This window comes from Desmodus rotundus, chromosome 12, assembly GCF_022682495.2.
Source record: "Desmodus rotundus isolate HL8 chromosome 12, HLdesRot8A.1, whole genome shotgun sequence".
NCBI lineage: Eukaryota > Metazoa > Chordata > Mammalia > Chiroptera > Phyllostomidae > Desmodus > Desmodus rotundus.
This window is the reverse complement of record NC_071398.1, coordinates 30,539,964-30,560,329: the sequence shown is the minus strand read 5'-3', so window position 1 is coordinate 30,560,329 and position 20,366 is coordinate 30,539,964. Positions and strand designations below refer to the sequence as shown.

Below are 20,366 nucleotides of genomic sequence, written 5' to 3'. Positions count from 1 at the left end.
GTCTTGCAGTGTGAACCCACCTGAGAGGTTTTCTTCCTTCATGCTCACAGTGCTCTCAGCCAGCAGCAGATTCAGAGTCTATGAGTTAAAATGGTTTTATATTCCTGATAGGGAAAGCGATAGTTCTACATATTTTAAACAATTAAGACATAATTGGTATCTGTGTGTGTGTGTTAAGGGGAATAGAAGATTATCTTATGAAAACACAGAACTTTATGACTAGATGAGACCCTAATGGCCTTCTCGTTGACGCCCTTATTTCGAGTCAAGAAAGATGGCGGGAAGCTTTACGACTTGATTGAGAGCCGAGTCATGAGCTGAGCCTGTTTTCCTGTTTCATAGTCCAGTGTTTCCTGCTACAAATACTTCCTATGGCAAAGACCAAACAGAAAACACCACTAGCTTGTCATATTTGACACACCGAGGAGCTGATGCAGACAAGGACCTCGGGAATTCACTCCATGGCTCTGCCATGTCTTCCAGACTCGTCCCAGCCAGCCAGGAACACAAGCTCACTTCAATGAAAAGCGAGGTGTCCAATAAGGACTGCTGTATCTGTAGCAGTTGTCTGTGGAAATCTAGTAGCAAAGTGCAACCAGAGGTGGGCTAAGCCATGTACATCAGAGCCAGCCAGGGGGTCACTAAAATAGAGTCCCTGACCTGAGTCTGAACCTTTGGAAGGCACCCCCAGTTCTGCCAGATTCCACCACGAAGGTGCTCTCTGAGCTCATGTGCCTCAAGCTAACAGCTTTTGGGGAGGCTATGCCAGGTGTTTAGAGTGACTTAGAAAGGAGTGTTCCTATAAACCTGGTCATAGAGGGGACTAGACTGAGCTGAACTGCATAGAGACCAGAGATGGTGGAAAAGGCAGCATGTTGTAGTTCCGAATTTGTTTGTTTTAAAACTTGCTCTTTACATACTAGTTTGTGAAATTATTTGGTGATAGGATTTAAGCCATTTTTTTATTCAAAAAACATTTTTTAAATTAAGGAAGTCTGGAAGTCTTATAGGACGTGCACGCATCTCACAAAGGGTTGTTCTTTGCCTTATTGCGGCAGCCAGGGGTTGAAGCCTCTACCGCCACCTGGTGGCAGCACTGGAATCCTCATTCTCTCAGGCATTTACTGTAAGCACAGAAGGGCTGGCTTGGGGCCAGGTGACTGGAACACGGGGCCCACTTTCCAGTTTGTCCTTTCAGCAGGACATCAATCAAGAGTGAAATCACACGACTTCAGTGTACACAGTGTCACAGCAATACCACAGCCCACCAAACAGGCAATCTAACACACAAGTTCCACTGGTTTCATTTTTCAGGAATTAGTGGTGGCCCCTTGGAAAACCACTACCGGCTGAAGCAGTTCCACTTCCACTGGGGAGCAGTGAACGAGTGGGGCTCGGAGCACACGGTGGATGACCACGTGTACCCGGCAGAGGTTTGTAGACGTCTCCACTGCAGCAGTGAATGTGGGGATGCTCTCTATGTGCCCAGCTCAGGTGTAGGATGACCAACCATCCCAGTGGCTCGGAAAGGGAGGATCTTCTGGGCTGTGGGGCTGTCTGTGCTCAAACCAAAGCAACTGGCCACCCTGTCCGTTCAATCCCACAACTGTCCTAAAGGAAAGGTAGGATAAGCACTTTCATTTCACAGAAGAGACTAAAGCTCTAGGTGCTTAGGTAACTTACCAAAGCCAGACAGCTGGGACTCAAGAACACTTCGTGCCCCTGACAGCTTCTCACTTAGCCCCGTGCTTGCTGGTGGCCGATTTCCGACTAGCCCCTTCCTGCCCTTCGAGGCATTTGAGGCCCCCTGTTGAGAATCTGAAAAGTCTTTACAATAGAGATCATCCTAGAACAAAGTGATATTTGCAACATTCAAAAACGGGAGTCAGGGAAAAAATGAGCAGAAAAATGTTAGGAATTGGTGCTTGTAGTTATGGTGGGGTGATAACTGGTGCCTTATAGATTTACCCCAATATTGTATTCTGAAATTCTTCAAAAAAATGGAGAGAACTGTACAGTGAGTGAGAGCCCATGAGGCTGCCCCTCCAGATGCTATGATTAATATTTGCCGAGTTCACTTTATCCGCTTCTGTCCACCCACCCATCCCTTCCTCCACCCACCAACCACCTGAATTTCAAATGCATTTCAAGTTATGAACTCTTTCAACTTTTTGTTGCCCTTGTTATGGAGTAATACTATAGTGAAAATCAAACTAGAGTCCAGCCAAACTAAAAAATAAAAATCACCTATAATCACACACCCAGAGGTGACCTCTGGGGATAGCTTATAAATTGAGAGTTACATCTATTGTTATAATTATACACATATTTACAAACCTGGCAAAAGGAACATGCTTCCCTTCATCTGACAACACACCTTTTATCTTCATGACTGTGTATCCTCACCATGGCTTTTAATGAGCAACTATTTTAACAGGGAGGTTGTTGTAATTTATTAGCATAGAGGCAAGAACCCAGACGGGACCCTCCAGGGGCTCCCTCTGAGTCAGATCCCTCCTGCCCTTGTCTGTGATGCAGGTCGCAGGCTGCCATTTCCTGGGGGGGGGGGGGGGACGGGGGTTAAAAGGCGAAGCCAGCTCCCAGCGTGGTGTCCGTGAAGGAAGGAGGCTGCAGGCAGGACCCTGGGCCCCACAGCCTCTGTTTCTGGGAGATTGCAATAGGGCAGCAGGTGGGGGTTCCAGGTCAGCAATGGATGGGCCTCACCACCGTCTCTGGCCCCGACGCACATGGCTGGGAACACTGGGACTTGGGAGTGAGGAGCCACCTAGAGCACAGGCAGAGGACCCCGGGGCCCTGGGATCCAGCAGCTGCGTGGGGAGGGCTTGCTGGACTCTGTCCTTGCAGACGCGGGGTTTGGGTCACCGTTCAGAAAGGCCTCCACCACAGGTCATTTCTGTGGAAGGAAGTGTGTATGGACACCCAGGCCCTTCTAGGTTCTGAGCCAAACCCACCATCGACATCCACGCTCTCATCACAGGGAACCCAGAGCCAGGCCCCCACTTGCCAGTGACCCCAGAGAGCCTGTTTCCCAAGCCATCCCCTGCCCCTGGTTTAGATCCCCATCATCCTGTCGATACCGATGCCAAATCTGGACTTAGGAAAATGGAAGGATGGATGAGAAATAAGGACACAGAGGAAGTTCAAGGGAGGGTGACAGATGTAGAAAAAATGCAGTTTCTGGGCAATTAAAAATTATTTGTCGTTTATCTGAAATTCAAATTTAACTGAGAGTCCTCTATTTGATCCAGCAAACCATATTCAAGGATATCTGAAGCATAGGAAAAATAGCAAGAAATGCAACCACTCATTTTTATTTTACAAAGTTAAAATGAGCCTCTTGCTCTCCCACCAAAATCACTGAGGCGCTTGCTGTCCGTGATTTGGGCAGCCCGTCGGGGGCTCCAGGCAGGCTGCTGGCGCCAGCGTTCCAGAACTGGCTGCTCCACCGAACTCCCCACATCAGTAAGGGGGCAGGCGGGTCTGCCGCCAGAGGGGGAGCGGCAGGTTTACCTCTTGCTGCATTGTGATGGGTGTAAGCTCTCTTTCTCCTGTGTTTCAGCTGCATTTAGTTCACTGGAATTCGGTGACATACCAAAACTACAAAGAAGCTGTAATGGGAGAGAATGGCCTGGCTGTGATAGGCGTGTTTTTAAAGGTAATCTCCTGCTAGCGCACAGCTCTCCTAGCGGAGAAAGTGGTGCACAGTAACGAAGAACGGCTCTTCAAACGCTGCCTAGTAGAATGAGGTGCGCGCGCCCCTGTCCCTACCTTTTCCAACGAACGTTCCGTGTGTCTGTGCCGTGCAGCTGGGGGCCTGTCACGAGGCACTGCAGACGTTGGTGGAGGTCTTGCCGGAGATAAAACATAAGGTAAGCTACGTATATCAAAATCAGCATAATTGGGAAAGCAAAACTGTCTAGAACATTGACTCATTTGTGAGAGGAAAACGACCGGCGTGGTGGAGAGAGTGTTGCAGAGAGGGTCTGAGCCCCACTCTGGAAAAGGGACACGCTGGAACAGCTCCAGCTCTGTCCCTAGCTGGCTCCCTCTCTGACGTCCTTGTGCCCCTGCTCTGCCTGGGGCCTCTCTCCTCTTAGTATAACTGGGATGCTGGACTCAATTTGAGTTTCTAAAAATTCAGTCATTTAGGCAGCATCTTGAAGATTTTTGCCATGTCCCCATGAGCCAATCCGATCCCAGGCAATGACATCCATTAGTGAAAATGTTTGTTTTAAAACTGATTGAAATAGATACCTAATATCAACATTTAAGAGTGCCTACCCAAGTGCCACCTGGCACACTCCTGGTGGGGGGACTTAGGGCCACCCCAGCCCCAAGGGCACGGAGATCACAGAGAGGGGAAGTCCTCTCCCCACCCCTCTTGTGTGAAGAGCAGATCTTGGCCCAGCTCCCCTTGGACACCTTGTTGCATTAAGCATGATTCAAAAAGATGACAAGGACAACAATGTAGCTTTTCTCCAACATTGGTTAAGAAAGGACTTTGATGGAGAAGTGGAAATTCCAAAGAAATGCAGTTTATTTGTTCGGTACCAAACAAAAGGCTTCTGAGACAGAAGGAGTCACCGCAGTCCTTGAACGTGTGGACGGTTGGGGCTCCCACCTGTCTTAACAATGGTGAGCTCAGCTCCACAGGAAGATTGGGGGTCAGCCCTTCCTTGGTTGGTTCACAGGGGTCCTTTGATCTGTGTGGCGCATTCCCCTTGATGTTGACCTCTGGGTGGGCCTCACAGGACTGAGACCAGATCACCCTTCCCACACCCCACTGCCATGTCTGCCAGCTCAGGAACTCCACAAGGTCAAGGTGCTCAGTGTATCCTCTTCCTCACTGGTCTTCGGCCAGAGTAAACCTGGGATGTTTACCCCACCAGCATCCACCCCCTACAAGGCGTGTTCTCCACCTCCTGGTGGGAAAGAAAGGAGCTGGCTTCAGGTCCTGTTTACTCAGGGGAGTGTTTTCCTTCTGTGGAAGGCTCTGCAGCACCCCCCCACACCCCCTCCACATACACACAGGAGCTAAACTAAGGGTCTCCTGGGCTGACCGCATGGGAGAAAGAGTGTCGGTTCAGCGACAGAAGACACTGCCAGAGCTCCATTCCGGTCCTGATGATCATCGCGGGGCCTCAGTTTCCTCACCTGAAAAATGAGTTAGAATCTTAAGAGGAAAAAGAGGAGCCCACACACACTACAAGGGTTGGGAAGTGTAATCCATGAGGGCCATTTGTTGCAGTCTGTGCTCCGTCTTGGGTTCTGTGTCAATTTTTAAAATTTTGCAGTGTTACGAATCACCTTGGTGGTATACATTCTATCGGTTTTGACAAATTTGTAGAGTCCTGGGTCCCCCACCCAGGACCACACAGAACAGTGCCCCACCCCGCACATTCCGTCCTGTGGCCCTGCCTGTGGTCCTGTGGTCAAGCCCCCTGCCCCCAAGCCTTGGTGACTACCACTTTGTTCCAAACCTTATGATTTTTCCTCTTCTCCCACTTTTATTCTCCCATGTTGTACTGAATGGAGCTGTCTTTGTAAGCCACCATCCCTCCTTTTGCAGTGGGATGTGCATTTTAGAGAAGAGAATGGCGAGGGCCCATCCACCAGGAGCTGGACTGTCTGCATCCGTGATGGCCGGTGGTGCAGATCGTGCCCCGGGCTCCCACCTAACACTCCAGCCAGTGGGGCCGACAGACTCCTATGGAAGGGGCCCTGCGTGGCTTTGGGGGCCCCACCAGAGAACAGCTTTCTGTAACACAGGATGTTCTGAATGCTAATGTGCTTTAGGGACAGGACACACAGCTCCTGGGGACCTTACTAGAAACACATAGATGTCCTCTCAAAATTTTAATTGGCAAGGAACTGGCAGTGAGCAGAGTGCTGGGACCACCTGCCTCTGCTCTGTGTGATCCGCTGCCTTTGTATCCACCCTGCAGCCCACAGGGAGGGAGGAACCAGTCCTGGCTTTAAAAAAAATTATTATTATATTTTATTGTTTGTGCTATTACAATTGTCCCAATTTTCCCCCTTTGTCCACCTCCACCCAGCACCCCCACCCCCTCAGACAATCCCCACACCATTGTCCATGTCCAAGGCTCCTGCACATGTGTTCTTTGGCTACTGTATTCCCTATGCTGTACTTCACATCCCCGTGGCTATTCTGTAACTACCTATTTGTACTTCTTCATCCCCTCACCTTTTCCACCCATCCCCCTGTCCCTCCCATCTGGCACCATTAAAACGTTCCCTGTATCTGATTGTTTCTGTTCTGCTTGTTTGTTTATTTTGTTTTTTAGATTCAATTGTTGATGGATATGTATTTATTGCCATCTTATTGTTCGTATATTTTTATCTTCTTCTTAAAGAAGATCTTTTAACATTTCATATAATGATGGCTTGGTGACAATGAACTCCTTTAGTTTTTTCTTGTCTGGGAAGCACTTTATCTGCCCTTCCATTCTAAGTGTAGCTTTGCTGGATAGACTAATCTTGGTTGTTGGTCCTTGCTTTTCATCACTTTGAATATTTCGTGCCTGTCCCTTCTGGCCTGCCAAGTTTCTTTTGAGAAATCAGCTGACGGTCTTATTAGAGCTCTCTTGTAGGTAACTGACTGCTTTTCTCTTTGTGTTTAAGCCTTGGCATTTTGATTATGATGTGTCTTGATGTGGACCTCTTCGGGTCTCTCTTCCTTGGACTCTCTGCACTTTCTGGACTTGCATGTCTATTTCCCTCACCAAGTTAGGGGAGTTTTCTGCCATTATTTCTTCAAATAGGTTTCCAATTCCTTGACCTTTCTCTTCTCCTTCCGACTCTGAGACAGACAGACCTCCCGCTGCACTGGGCTCTGCTGCTGTCCAGCTGGGTTTGAGAGAGTCACTTCTCTCTATCTCACTTTCTTCCCCAATAACATGCAAACACCCCTTAAAGGGTGGTTCTGAAAATTCAAGGCAATAGTCTCAGAAGGTGTTTGGCAGCCTCTGGGGCAGGAGAGGGTGCCTTTGTCACCACCAACCCACTCGTACTTTTTCATTTTGTCCCGTGTACATATGTGACCTGTTTCCTGCAGGAATTAAGTAGAGCAAAAATGGAATGAATACCCTTCGGCCATGAAAAAGAATGAAACACCAACACACACTATACTGTGGATGAACCTTGACAATATAAGCTGAGCGAGAGAAGCCAGTAACAAAGGTCCACATATTATATGGTTCCACTCATAGGGAATGTCCAGGATAGCCAAATCCACGTGGATGGAAAGCAGGCTGGTGGGGCCTGTGGCAGAGCGGGGCAGGGATGGAGAGGTTAGGGGCAGCAGGAGCCACATAGCATTTACTGGGGCTCCTTTTTATTTCTGGAGTTCTTTTTTGAGGCGATGAAAACATTCTAAAGTTGACTGCGGTGATTGATGGCTGCACATCTCTCTCTGTGAATTACTAAAAGCCATAAATTATATACTTTTTAAAAAGATTTTATTTATTTACTTTTAGAGAGAGGGGGAGGGAGAGAAAAAGAGAGGGAGAGAAACATCAATGTGTGGCTGCCTCTTGAGCATTCCCTACTGGAAACCTGGCCCACAACCCAGGCATGTGGCCTGACTGGGAATTGAACCGGAGACCCTTTAGTTCACAGGCCTGCGCTCGATCCACTGAGCCACACCAGCCATGGCAATTGTATACTTTAAAGGAGTGAATTCTGTGCTATGTGAATTAGATTTCAATAATGCTGTTTTGAAGACACTCCAAGATAATCAGTTACAAAGTGGAATGACACCTGGCACACTCAGTGTGAACCAATTTACTTCCTTCTTGTCAGCAACTTCACTAGTGTCTCCCTTTTCTGACTGATGAAAGCCAGCCGTCGGTGTATAAGCGAGGGTGTCTGGGCCCTTTGATTTTGCCTTTGAAGGCCGGGTGGAAGGATTTGACGCACAGGGAGGCCTCCTTCTTGCGGGGAGAGGATGTCTGCTTCATGCTGGAATGTCCTCCTGCAGTGCCCGGCCTGGGCTGGGTCCGAGGCTGAGGCTAGTGGTGCTATGTTGCTTGCAGGCCTGTCCCTACGTCAGTCTCACTTGATTTACAGAGGGGTGGAAGCCACTGTCCTGGGCCTGTCAACCCGAGGGACCCTGAGGGATCATTTCCCATCTCTGCAAAAGCCTGCTCGGGTGCCTTTGGCTTACAATGGGGCAGGCTGTGGCCCAGAGGCCCTGCCCCCTCTTCACACCCTGGCACTGTGCTAGGCAGCACCAGAATAGTAGCCCCTTGCTTCTGCCTTTGCTGGAGGGTTTCCTCAGTGGTCCCAGCCCTAAGCAGAAGCAGGGGTGTCCCCACCTTCAGGCTCCTCCCCACCCCATCTCTTTTTATTGTTTTTGGTTTCATTTATTCATTCCAGCCTCTTTGCTGTTCCTCTAGCCTCTCAGGGCCTCAACTCTGTCCATCCCAGACCCTGCATAGCCTCTTCTGCCACCTCTTCCTTGTCTTTGCTCAGATGACACTATCCTAGTGAGGCCTTCAGGTCCTCCTCCTTACATCTGCCCCCACCCCACATACACACACTGCCCTGCTCAATTTTCCTCCATCATGCTTATCACCGTGTAAACTGCTAGATACATACTTATTATTTGGTGTGCTGTTACTATCCTCCCATTAAAGGTGAGTGCCCTGAGGGCAGGTGGTTTTGCACCCCAGCACCTTAGATAGACTCGGGCTCACCGTGGGTGCGAAACGCATAGCTGTGAGTGAGTGATTGAGTCAGTGGTGGCATCCGTCGGCGTCCCTTGGAACTCAGAAAGGCAGGTCTCTCCTTATCCTTTACAAAGCACAGAAAGCAAGCACACATGAATTCTGAAGTTCAGAACACAGGGCTCCCAAGCAGAACATGCTGGTGGGAGTCCCCGTGGGAGCAGCACAGAAATCTGGGCACGCAGCGACTGAGAACGGCTGTCCGGGTCCATCGTTCCCGCTGCTCCCAGTGGGACAGGAGATTCTGGCCTAAGAGTCAGGACACAGGCTCAATGCGGGGCGTCCTCCTGAGTGTACGTCCTTACCACGGCTCTTTCGTCAGGGGCAGTTGCTTTAGAAGTTCAGGTGTCTTAAAAGGGCAGCCACAGTGGAAAACAGTCTGGCAGCTCCTCAAAAAACTAAACATAGAATTCCCATAGGCTCTAGCATTTCCACTTCTGGGTATAAACGCAAAATAATTGAAAGTTGGGTCTTAAAGAGATACTGGTTTATTCATGTTCACGGCAGCATTCCTCACCATAGCCAAGGGAGGAAAGCAGCCCAAGCGTCCGTTGCCGGATGAGCGGATAAACACGATGTGGTGCATTATCCGGCCTCTGAAAGGAAGGAGATCTGACACGCACTACGACATGCATGGACCTTGAGAACATCATGCTGAGTGACATAAGCCAGTCACAAGTGAACAAATGCTGCATGAGTCCCTCACTCAAGGTTCCTAGAGGAGTCAGATTCACAGACTCAGAAGGCAGGAGGGGGGCCTGGCCGGGCGGCGCAGTTGGTTTGGTTGGTGCATCGTCCCGCACACCAAAAGGCTGTGTTTTATCTTTGGTCAGGGCACCTACCTAAGCTGCAGGTTGGATCCCGGGTCAGTGTGCGTATGGGAGGTGACCAATCGATGTTTCTCTCTCACACCGATGTCTCTCTCTCCCCCCGCCCACCCCCTCCTTTCTCTCTAAAATCAATAAGCATATACTCAGGTGAGGAATTTTTAAAAAGTAGAAAGAGAGTAGGATGGTGGGCGCCAGGGCCTGGGGTGTGAGTGTTTAGTGGCGGCAGTTCCAGGCTGGGAGGATGGGAGGTCCTGTGGGTGGACAGTGGGGATGGTTGTACAGTGGTGTGAATGTGCTTGATGCCACAGAACTTAAAAGTGGTTACAACAGTAAATTTTGTGTTGTGCATGTTATTTTACCACAATTTTTTAAAGTGTAGTATTTTCACAGCCTAGGTATATGAAAACAAATAACCTTAAAAGAAAAAACATAAGCTTTCGGTGGGGATTCGTGTTCTGCTGTAAGAGTCATACGTTCTTGTCACAGCTTCCAAGTGTGACAACCATGGCCTCAGAGCCTTTATCTCGGTGAACACACTTCCCCCAGCGACATGGTGGCCACATCTCTGAGATAAAGAAGGAGCCGCATTCCCTTCCCGAGCCCCTGTGTCTCTGCCCAGGCACTGACGCAGCCTGTGGCCTCTGTCTTTCAGGACGCACGGGTGGTTGTGGGCCCCTTCGAGCCCTCCTGTCTGCTGCCCACCTGCCAGGACTACTGGACCTACCCAGGCTCCCTCACCACTCCCCCACTAACTGAGTCGGTCACCTGGATCATCCTGAAGAAGCCCATTGAAGTGGCTGCGAGCCAGGTGAGCTGTGCCTGTAGCTGGGGCAGTGGGACCGCATTAAAGAAATTGTTGGGCAGTGTCACTATGATATTGTAAGCGAGCATCATGGGTTTTATCTGTTGGTGCATTTTGAATGTTCCTGCACGAGAAGAATTTTCCAGTTGAAATACAAGCTTGTTGAGATTGGACAGAGGTTCAGAAATCACAATTCTTCTGACTTTGAGATATTAGTGTGTGAGAGAGACAAAGAGAGACAGGAGGTGGGGGGAGGGGTGGAAGAGGGAACTGATATGGGGGGAAACAGTTACATTTTAGCACGATCTAATCTTTAGTGGTTTGGAGTTCAGACATGGCAAGTATCCCTAATGACTAATGGTTGAACTTGGTCAATGCTTCCTCTTCAGTCTATGTCAGGATAAAGCTACTTTAAAAGAACAGCAGTGACATTATAATTTTGACACAGGTCATTGCTCATAATGGGCCCACAACAGGTATTTGTTGGTGAATAAATTAACCAGGAAAGGGATGCCATAAGTGGATGTTGGAAAGCCATTGAAGAAGTAGGATTGTTGAGGGAGAAGAGAACATTTTAGTTCGTTATACTTCTTTGGGTGATAGACCAGTAAGAAATTGGGATTGCAGAGGATTTTCTCAAAGGCTGTATTAAGAAGTTACAGAACTATATATGCCAAGAGAAAACTCCAGGAGGACTATATTAGTCAGCTATTGCTACAATAATGCTATATAACAAACCACCCCAAACTCAACAGCATATAACAAGCATTTGTGTTTTCTGCGTGTGGGTCTGTGAGCTGGCTGGGAGGCTCTATGTTAGACTGTGGGTGCCCGGGGCTCACTGACGGTGGTTGGTGGTTGGGTCAGGCCCATGTCTCTCCTGCCCCTGAGACCAGTGACCACCAAGGGCTGCTTCTCATGTAAATGATGAAAATGTAAAAGGCAAGCCAAACAGCACGTGCACACTTAAGGCTCCTGCTAGCATCACAGCCGTTCACACCCTGCCAGCCAAAGCAAGTCATAACGTCAAGGCCGCAGTCAGTGGGGCAGGGAGGAGGTGAGTGAGTGTTCACTGGACAGCACCGTGATTTACCACGTAGGTACACACCAGAAAGTGGCTCCTCATTGTCCCAGGCTCATAGATCTGCAGGGGGGTTTATTTTCTTCCTTTTTCTTATCTCGATATCCTATTTTTTCTAAAATAAGTAGATATTATGTATATATATTTTTTAAAGTTGTAGTATCTTTTTGTCTGGAAATCTGAAGAATTGGGAGAAAGCCCACCTGTCTAGGGCAGTTTGGACTTAGGGATGACTACTATGCAGCAAGCATGGTGTCACTGTCCCACCACCCTTGCCCAGGGCAGCCATTTCTGATCAATCACAGCAGTTTCTATCACCTCTGGTTCAGCTACACTCTTTCTGAGGGCGCTGGATGTTCTCTTAGAGGTTCTTCCAGCTTCAGGAATCTGTGAAAATATTCTCTTATTTAAAAGTCATGGAATGGTGCCCTTTGCTTTGAGAGGCTGTTGAGATGTGGGTTGCAAATTCCCCATCCTACCCCCAAACCAGAACTGTTGCAGACGTCAGGAAGGCCTTGGTAGAAGAATGGCACTAGTCACCAAGACCCCTCTGTCACTCAACAAACAAGTAGTAAGCGCTCATTCTGTGTCAGGTGTGTAGCAGGAGAGGGCAGGAGGAGGTAGGGAGGAAGAGGGTGATACAAAAATGATGTCAGTCTCTGCAAACTGCTGTCTGGTGGGAAGTGGATAGTTTTAAGGCAGGGTGGTAAGGAAAAATACAAAAATACAGAGCAGAAGCCCCTTACCCTGACCAGGGGAGCTGGGGAGATGGCACGTGCACTCCCTGGACAGCATGAAGGAGGTCACCAAGTGCAGGAGAAGAGAAAGGCTGCATTTCTGAGACAGTCGAAAACATGAGCAAAGCAAGAGCACTGAGCTTGAGTGCCTGGGAGACTGTGTGCACCGTGCCCTACACAACTCTAGGGGGCACTTCATCAACCATGCAGATTTAACTTGCTCAATATGTGGTCACTGTGAAGGTAAAAATGTCACTTCTGTATTAATTAGACATGTGAGTTATTCTCACAGAGCTCATAAGTACTTTCTGAGCACAAATGAGATGATACATAAAAAAATAATCTTTTAGTTCCTTGAGTGAAAAGTGAACCAAATGTTACTGTAGCATTTATATTGTATGTATTAGTTCTCCATCCCTGTGTAACAAATAGCTCCAAAACTTAGTAGCTTAAGAAAATGATAATTACTTATCTCTCAGAGTTGCTGTGGGTCAGAATTTGGAGTCTCTCATGGAGTTGCAGTCAGCCAGCTAGGGCTATAGTTTTCTGAAGGCTTTCCTGGGGCTGGAGGATTTATTCCCAAAGTGGCTCATGCAAGTAACCTGCAAGCTGGTGCTGGCTGTCGGCCCAGCTCCTCCCCACGTGGCCTCCCGTGGGGCTCTTGGCATGTCCTCACAACACGGTGGCTGGCTTCTCCAGAGTGAGTGATCCCAGAGACCATGGTGGAAGCTACAAAGCCTTTCCTGACATTGCTCAGGAGTCACCTCTGCCGTATTGTACTGGCCACACAGGGCCATCCCTGACTCAGTGTGGGAGGGGACTGCACAGGCATGAGGGACCCCCAGGAGCTGGTTCACTCTGTCCCTGTACCCACATAACTCTGGTAGCCCTCTATTCCAGCTGGCTGCATTTCGCACGCTCCTGTTTTCTGCAGTTGGTGAAGAAGAGAAGATGATGGTGAACAATTACCGTCCACTTCAACCCCTGATGAATCGGAAGGTCCGTTCATCCTTCCGGGCCGCGGAAGAACGCACCAGATCCTAAATTTGTAACGTCCAAGTCAATGGGTAGAAGTGGCTTTAAAAAGAAGATGTGAAAAATACCCTTTGCAACAGCATGGATGAAACTGGAGAGCATTATGCTAAGTGAAATAAGCCAGGAAGTGAGGGACAAATACCATATGATCTCACCTTTAACTGGAACATAAGCAATAGAAGGAAAAAGCAAACAAAATATAACCAGAGACATTGAAGTTAAGAACAATGTAACAATAGCAAGGGCGGGGGTGGGGGGTGGGGGCGGGGACAGTGGGTAGAGGGGATTACAGGAACTACTATAAAGGACACATGAACAAATCCAAGGGGGAGGGTGGAGAGGGGGGAGGGAAGTGGGTTCACCTGGGGTGGGGTGAAGGGATGGGGAGAAAAGGCATACAACTGTAATTAAATAACAATAAAAAAAATAATTAAAAAAAAAAAAAAAAAAGAAGATGTGGTGGCTTTCAAGTCTCGCAGTCTGATCATATGCGATCTCTGAAATTAAAAAGAGGGACAGAAATCACTGTTTTATTCAATGTACGTTCCAGTTCTGATGAAAAGAATCACTTCGAAGAAACATAAGCATGACGGGGAGTGGATATCAGGGACAGACTATCTCGCGGGACTCAGAGCAGTGCATGGCAGCTTCAGGCGGCTGAGGTCGTCTGCCCGGCCCTCTCTCAGGTCCATGCTCTCCTCTCCCCAGCTACATGCCTTCTGTTTCTCCACACTCATGGTCACCCCATAGTGCCCAGAGTCTGGGCTAATGTCCTTTCACCCAATTCCAAATGTCTGGGTGTGTCTGTCCTGGGGCTGCATAACAAAGGACCACAAACTGAGGGGTTAAACAACAGAAATGTTTTTCCCACAGTTCTGAGACTGGAAGTCCGAGATCAAGGTGCCAGCACTGCCAGGTTCTGGTGTGATCCCTTGCCTGGACTTAAAGGTGGCCCCTTCTCCCTGTGTCCTCACACTGCTTTCCTCGGCTCAAGCATGCAGAGTAAACTCTCTCTCTTTCTCTTCTTACAAAGCCACCCAGCCCATCAAATCATGGCCCCACCCTTATGACCTCATTCAACCTTAATTACCTTCTAAAAGTCCCATTTCCAAATACAGACATGTTGGAGGTGAAGGCTTCTACATATGAATTGAGGGGGGGGCACTTTAGTCAATAGCGATCACCAACTGTGGCCTTAAAACAAGGGCAATGTGCTGTCTCGCAGTTCTAGGGGATAGGAGCCCAACCGTAAGGTGTCGTCAGGGCTGGTTCCTTCTAGAAGCCCCAGGGGAAAATCCATTTCCTTACCTTTTCCAGCTTCCAGAGGTGCCTGCATCCTTAGCTTGTGGCGCTGCCTCCCTCTTCAAAGCCAAAGACCTCTCCAAAGTGGCTGCTCAGGACAAGCCACCATGTTATTGTGCTCACGGTTTCTCCTTGTTGTTTATTTTTAATCTTGGCGAAATACACGTAACACAGAAATTATCATCTTAACCATTTTAAGTGTATAGTTCAGTGATATTAAACATATGCACAATGTTGTATAATTATCACCACCATCCATCACCATAGCTCTCTTCATGTAAAACTGAAACTCTACAATTGAGCAAAAACTCTCCATCCTCCCCACCCCCCAGCCCTGGGCACCCACCGTTCTGCCTCCTGTCTCTATGACCTGGAATGCTCTAGGAAGCCATACGAATGGAATAATGCAGCGTTTGTCCTCTTGTGACAGCCTTATTTCCCTCGGCACGCTTCATCCCTGTTGCAGCGTGTAGAATGTCCTTCCTTCCCCTTCTGGAGGCTGAATAACATCCTAATTGATAATAGTATTTTTATTTTTGGAGCATTTAAAATATTCCCCTCTGGTAGAGATGCGGCTCTACAAATACCTAATCATGTTATCTTCCAACATTATCTTACTATCAGATAAACCAGGAAAAACAGCACAGAACAATAAGCAAATGCTATTCTGTCTACCAAGAGGCATTGTTAAACTCCATCTCATTTGGGGGAGATTAAAGAATAAATGTACTCATTATAGTCCCTAAATAACATCTAAAACCAGAGAGAACCTATATTATGAATGTGGTTTATTTTGGCAGAGATTTACATTTTTTCCCCAATCACAGAATGTCTTATGGTACCAACAGCTCACAGTCTGGCCTTGAGCTATGCAATGTTCTGGCACCTACCACAAAGAAAGCGGCCCTAAGTGTCCTCATACACCTTCTTTCCTGGGAATGCAAAGGTGCTCACAAGCACCCATCGTATTACCATGCTTTGTCCAGAGCAGCACACGAGCTTTCACGTTGGTTTACAAAGGCCCCAGAGTCAGTTTGGTTTCACCACAAAACAAAAAAGGTGGGGTGCATTAGTGGTGGGTTGAGACATGGATTTACAGTTGGGTGCAGGGCTCTGGGCGGGTGGACAGCTTCAGTCGTCAGAGACATATGGTATCCAAGAAGGAAGGAGATATTTTTAAGTTTGGTTTGAACCCCAAAATATTTCTTGTCTTTTGAGAAAATGTAGCCATTCTTGAGTCTCTAGTGGAGTGGGCTGAAGCCCATAACGAGTTTCCTATGACTGTTGTAACAATGACCACAACTTGGTGACCTCCTGCCTGCCTCTTATAAGACCCTGTGAGGACATCGGGCCCACCAGATATCCAGGATAATCTTTCCTCTCAAATTCCTTAACTTACCCACACCTGCAAGGTCCCTTCGCCATGTAAGGTCACAGAGTCACAGGTCCCAGGGATCAGGACGTGAACCTCTTGGGCCATTATTCAGTGGACTGTATAGGCAAAACCAGTCTGTAGCAACTTCGGCCAAGGAGCATGCAGCAGCCATGAGGTTGGTCTTTGCTGGAGGGAGGGACGGGGTGGGCTGGGGAAGGTGCGGTGGAGGGGGGCGAGGGTGGGGGTGGGTATTGGAAGTGTTCCGGAGCTCTGCTCTCCTATGGCATTTTCTGTGACGGTGGAGTCATCCAGAGCTGCACTGTCTTATATACAGCAGCCCTTGGGCACCTGTGGCCATCGGGCACTTTAAATGTGGTCATTGTGATTAGGGGCTGAATTTTAATTGTATGTAATTTTAATTAGTTAAAATTGAAATGCCACATATGGCTACCTTGTTGGACTGTGCAGCTCTCTATCTTAACCTGGGCGTTTGTTACGTGGGTTTGTTGTATGTAAAGCACCATTGAAGTGAACATGTAATATTCATGCACTTTACACACTTCACAAGGTGTATATTACATGTCGATTTAAATGACTACTTCGCTTACCCACTTGAGAGCTCAGTTTCTGAGCTTCCGTGGAAAGGACATGAGGCCATCTGGGGTGTTGGCTCAAGCATGTCCAGGAGGAAGTGAAGCAGGTGAGAGATCAGAAGCCCCAGGATACACTGACAGGGGTGCAGGGGCTGCCGAATCCAGGATGTCACAGGGGTTGCTTAGCGGGGTCACTTAGTGGAGGCCAGGCAGACAGGCCCTCCCTGGCCTCGTTCCTTAGCTACCCACAAAGTGCATCAGGAAACAGACTGCCCCCAGGGAGCCAGCGCCACCAGGAGAAGTCGACTCCCTTTACTGAGGCAGCCACAGGTAATCCATTCCCAACAAAAATGGTTTAAAATAAAATACGTTTGGTTCTAAAATGATTGAGTTCGGTGATGATTCTGGGTGAAAGAGGATTGGCTTGAAGGAGTCAAAATAAATGTTGAGGAAGGAATGTGATCAAAACAGACACATTTTTGTTCAACTTCTAAGCTGCTGTCCCTGCATACTTAAAATCGATAATCAAGAGTTTGCCCAACAGCAGGGTGTGCCACTGCCAGCCGCAGTTCACACAGCTCTGGCTGTGATCCCAGACAGATGAGGGCTGAGTGTTTTCACATGTATTCAGCAGTCCTCGACCCCGCTGTGGGTCCGCACCACAGGGGCCCGGCCCTGACCCTCAAAGCTGGTGTCACCCTGGGTCTGAGGGAGGGTTCTCACAAAGCTCCCCAGGCCACTGGGTTGCGTGGCCAGGGATGAGACCGCGGCAATCCCATTCAGTTGTTATAACAAGTTCTACAAAAATTCTATGAAGGTACCCTCATGGGGAAACTGAGGCTTACTTGAGGGGTCAAGACTCTTGTGATCTCTGGATTATCGGCAGTCTTCTGGGGCCCACGCAGCATTTCACTTTTGCCCTCTCCGATGTGCGCAGTTAAATGAAAAAAAGAAATGTAGCCTTACAGCAAAAATACAAAGTCCTGAACTTTACATTTTAGTGAGAAATTGTATTCTATAATAAGCTGCAGTTGTGTTTCCAAACTCCATACAAAAAAGGCACCTGCTCACACCTCCTGCAGCTTATTAGGAGAGGCATGTTCTCAGACGGGGAAGGAGTAAGGAGGGGGTAGCCTTTGAGTTGGAGCGTGCAGAGAGCAGCCCGGTGTCAGTTCTCCATGGGCCATTTCAGCAGGGACTTTGGGACAGAGAAAAGCCGGGGTGTCTAGAGGAGCCTTGCAGGAAGCGAAAGGATCGCAGCGTCCTGAGCTCCGTTCCACTCGTCACATGGTAGCGCCATGTGCCAACAAGAATTCCAAGGCCAGGTGGGGTGCTTTTCTCTTCATTTTTCATGTCGTCTTTCCTCTGAATGCACAAATGTCTTTGTCTCCTGGTGGATGTTCTCTGTTGTCAGTTAGTTTTTAAACACTGTTGTTAGTCTTGAGATGCAGATTTTCCGGGTAAGCACACCAAGCCTGACACGATGCCCTGGGAGGAAAGACATTGATCTCAGCCCTCAAAGCAACAGCACAATAAAACAAACGCCGGCGCTCCACTCCCTGTCCGGAGCGCGGCCAGGCGCGGAAGTCAAGGTCTGGGGGTGTGCGGGATGGCTCTCACTGTGACACCATTGTGATTTAGGGTTGTATTGTAGAATTTCTGGCCCGACTTTTAAAGTTCAAGGCTTCCTCCCTTTGCTTTTATGTTATTTTCTCATTTTGTAAAAATACAAGTGTGAGAAGCTTGCAGGTTCGTGGCAAACTGCTGCCCCTCACTCCCTTCCCTCCCTTTCTCCTACTCATTCTTGAGTGATTGAGTAAGAGAGGGCCACAGGACTGACTAAATCCCCTCCCTATTTCCCCCCTTGGGACAAAATCCATAGTTCTTATGTAGTGACCCTGCCCACTTCCCCCTCCACCCCAGGCTGCCCATTCTATGCCAACCAGGAATCCAGCTACTCTCCACAGCTGGTCCTGGCCAGCCTGGACATCCCCTCTTCCACCCGGTCGGCTGCTCCTCCTTCTGCTCTCAGCTGAAACACCCACTCACAGAGGCCTCCCTGGGGGCCCCAGACTGTACATGGTCCATAGCTGTACCCCACTGATAAAGAGGTCCCTTGTTCCTTAGGTCTTGTCCCTCTTGCTAAGGGCACCCACTGACCCCATCTCAGTAAACAGCACCTCCATCCATCCAGTGCTCAGGCCAGCTGAGGGGAGACCTCTCTTGCCTCCCTGCCCCCTGTTCCCCACATCCCAGCGTCAGTGGGTTCTGTTGGCTGCACCCCCACCCTAGTGCATATTCCAGATCCACCCACTGGTCTCCATTTCCTCTGCTACTGGCACGAGACAGCTCCATCTCTAGCTGGAATTATATCGCTAGCTTCCTGGTTTTACCACTTCTTTCCAGCATCTCCCCCTTCCCACCTAATCCATTCTTCTCTTAACAGTGCTGATATTTTGGAGGGGGGAACGTCAACTTGACTATCTGCTTCCCTGTTCAAAACCAAGGCTTCCTATTACACTTGGAGTTGAGCACAAGCCTCTCTCACGTCAACCTCTGAGCGTGGTGCTCTCCTCTTGGCTTCCTGTCCCCAAAGCTGTTTGCATGTCACCTGCACCTTCAATCTCCTCCTCAGCCTTTGCCTTGGCCATAGGCCTCCCTGCCGTCCTCTACCCCCACTACTTGGATCCAGACTTATCTGTGTGCACAGTTAGCTTGTTATCATGTTAGCTGTTCATTGCTTGTTTCTCGCCCTGGGGGGTAAGTCCTCTGAGGGCAGAGTGCTCAATTGCTCACAGCACCAAATAAACATCCACTTGGGAGAAAGTGAATGAGGTGCTCCAGCTTGTAAAGTTCAGGGCACCTTGACATCCCCAATCAGCAGTGTGCACTCTTGCCTCTGCACCTTAGGTCATGCTGTTCTCTTTCCTGGGAATGCCCTTCCCTTTCAGGCTCAGCTTGTAAACTTCTTTTCATCATTCAGGCTGAGGTCAGGTGCCTTCTCTTTTGTGATATTTTCCTTGACACCACCCTAGGAGAGGTCAACCTCTCCTGTGTTCTGCTGCATATCCTACTGATGTATGTGAGAGTGAGTGGGGGGGGCAGGTATGGATCAGTGTGGATCAGCATGGAGTACCTGAAGCAGCATGGAGTAACATGGGGCAGCATGGAGTAACATGGAATATGCATGGGGTAACATGGGGCGGCATGGAGTAACATGGAGCATGCATGGGGCAACATGGGGCAGCACGGAGTAACATGGAACACACATGGGGTAACATGGGGCAGCATGGAACATGCACAGGTAACGTGGGGCAGCACAGAGTAACATGGAACATGCATGGGGTAACATGGGGCAGCATGGAGCAGCCACAGTTTCTGGACTCTCACAACAGGAGGCATCGTGTAGGGTCGTGAACATTTCTAAAGTACAGAATTGAGCTCTCAGCTCCCAAATCTGCCTTCAAAGATCTGACCTCTTGCCCCTGAACTGGTGTGTGTGGCATCTGCCCTGTGGCCTTGTGTCCAAAAAGCTGAGAGGAAGGCCAAGGAGCCTGAGCGACCAACTCTGAAAACGCTGTCTGCAAAGAGTGCAGGTATCTCCACACTGTACAGAATTACAAGAGTGGCCTCCTAGTGCACACTCAGTGCCGGGCTGTGGCACGTGGGGTGGGTGCTCCCTGCAGTCCAGGGCAAGGTCAATGTGAGAGTCAACCTGTCTTCACATCCACTAATACACAGGCTCAGTTACACTTGTGAGGCTGAGCAGTAGGAATGCCTGGCTCCCATGTCTATGGAAATGTTCGAATGTATGTCAACAGGAAAAAAACCCTTCTGTTTCCG

General features: G+C 48.9%; 1 protein-coding gene across 2 annotated transcripts in view; it reads left to right on the top strand.

The window, feature by feature from the left end:
- Positions 1 to 13,491, top strand: part of CA5A (carbonic anhydrase 5A) — a 30,556-nt gene extending 17,065 nt beyond the window's left edge. Inside the window, exons 3-7 of one of the 2 annotated variants that reach the window (XM_045191881.3) lie at positions 1,315 to 1,433; positions 3,581 to 3,676; positions 3,828 to 3,890; positions 10,251 to 10,406; positions 13,153 to 13,491. In XM_045191881.3, coding sequence (XP_045047816.2) covers positions 1,315 to 1,433; positions 3,581 to 3,676; positions 3,828 to 3,890; positions 10,251 to 10,406; positions 13,153 to 13,173 — 455 coding nt within the window. In that variant the 3' untranslated portion in view covers positions 13,174 to 13,491. Of the gene's footprint in view, positions 1 to 1,314; positions 1,434 to 3,580; positions 3,677 to 3,827; positions 3,891 to 10,250; positions 10,407 to 13,118 lie in introns of both variants that reach the window. The other variant, XM_024556238.4, reaches the window with a different exon arrangement.
- Positions 13,492 to 20,366: the final 6,875 nt, after the last annotated feature.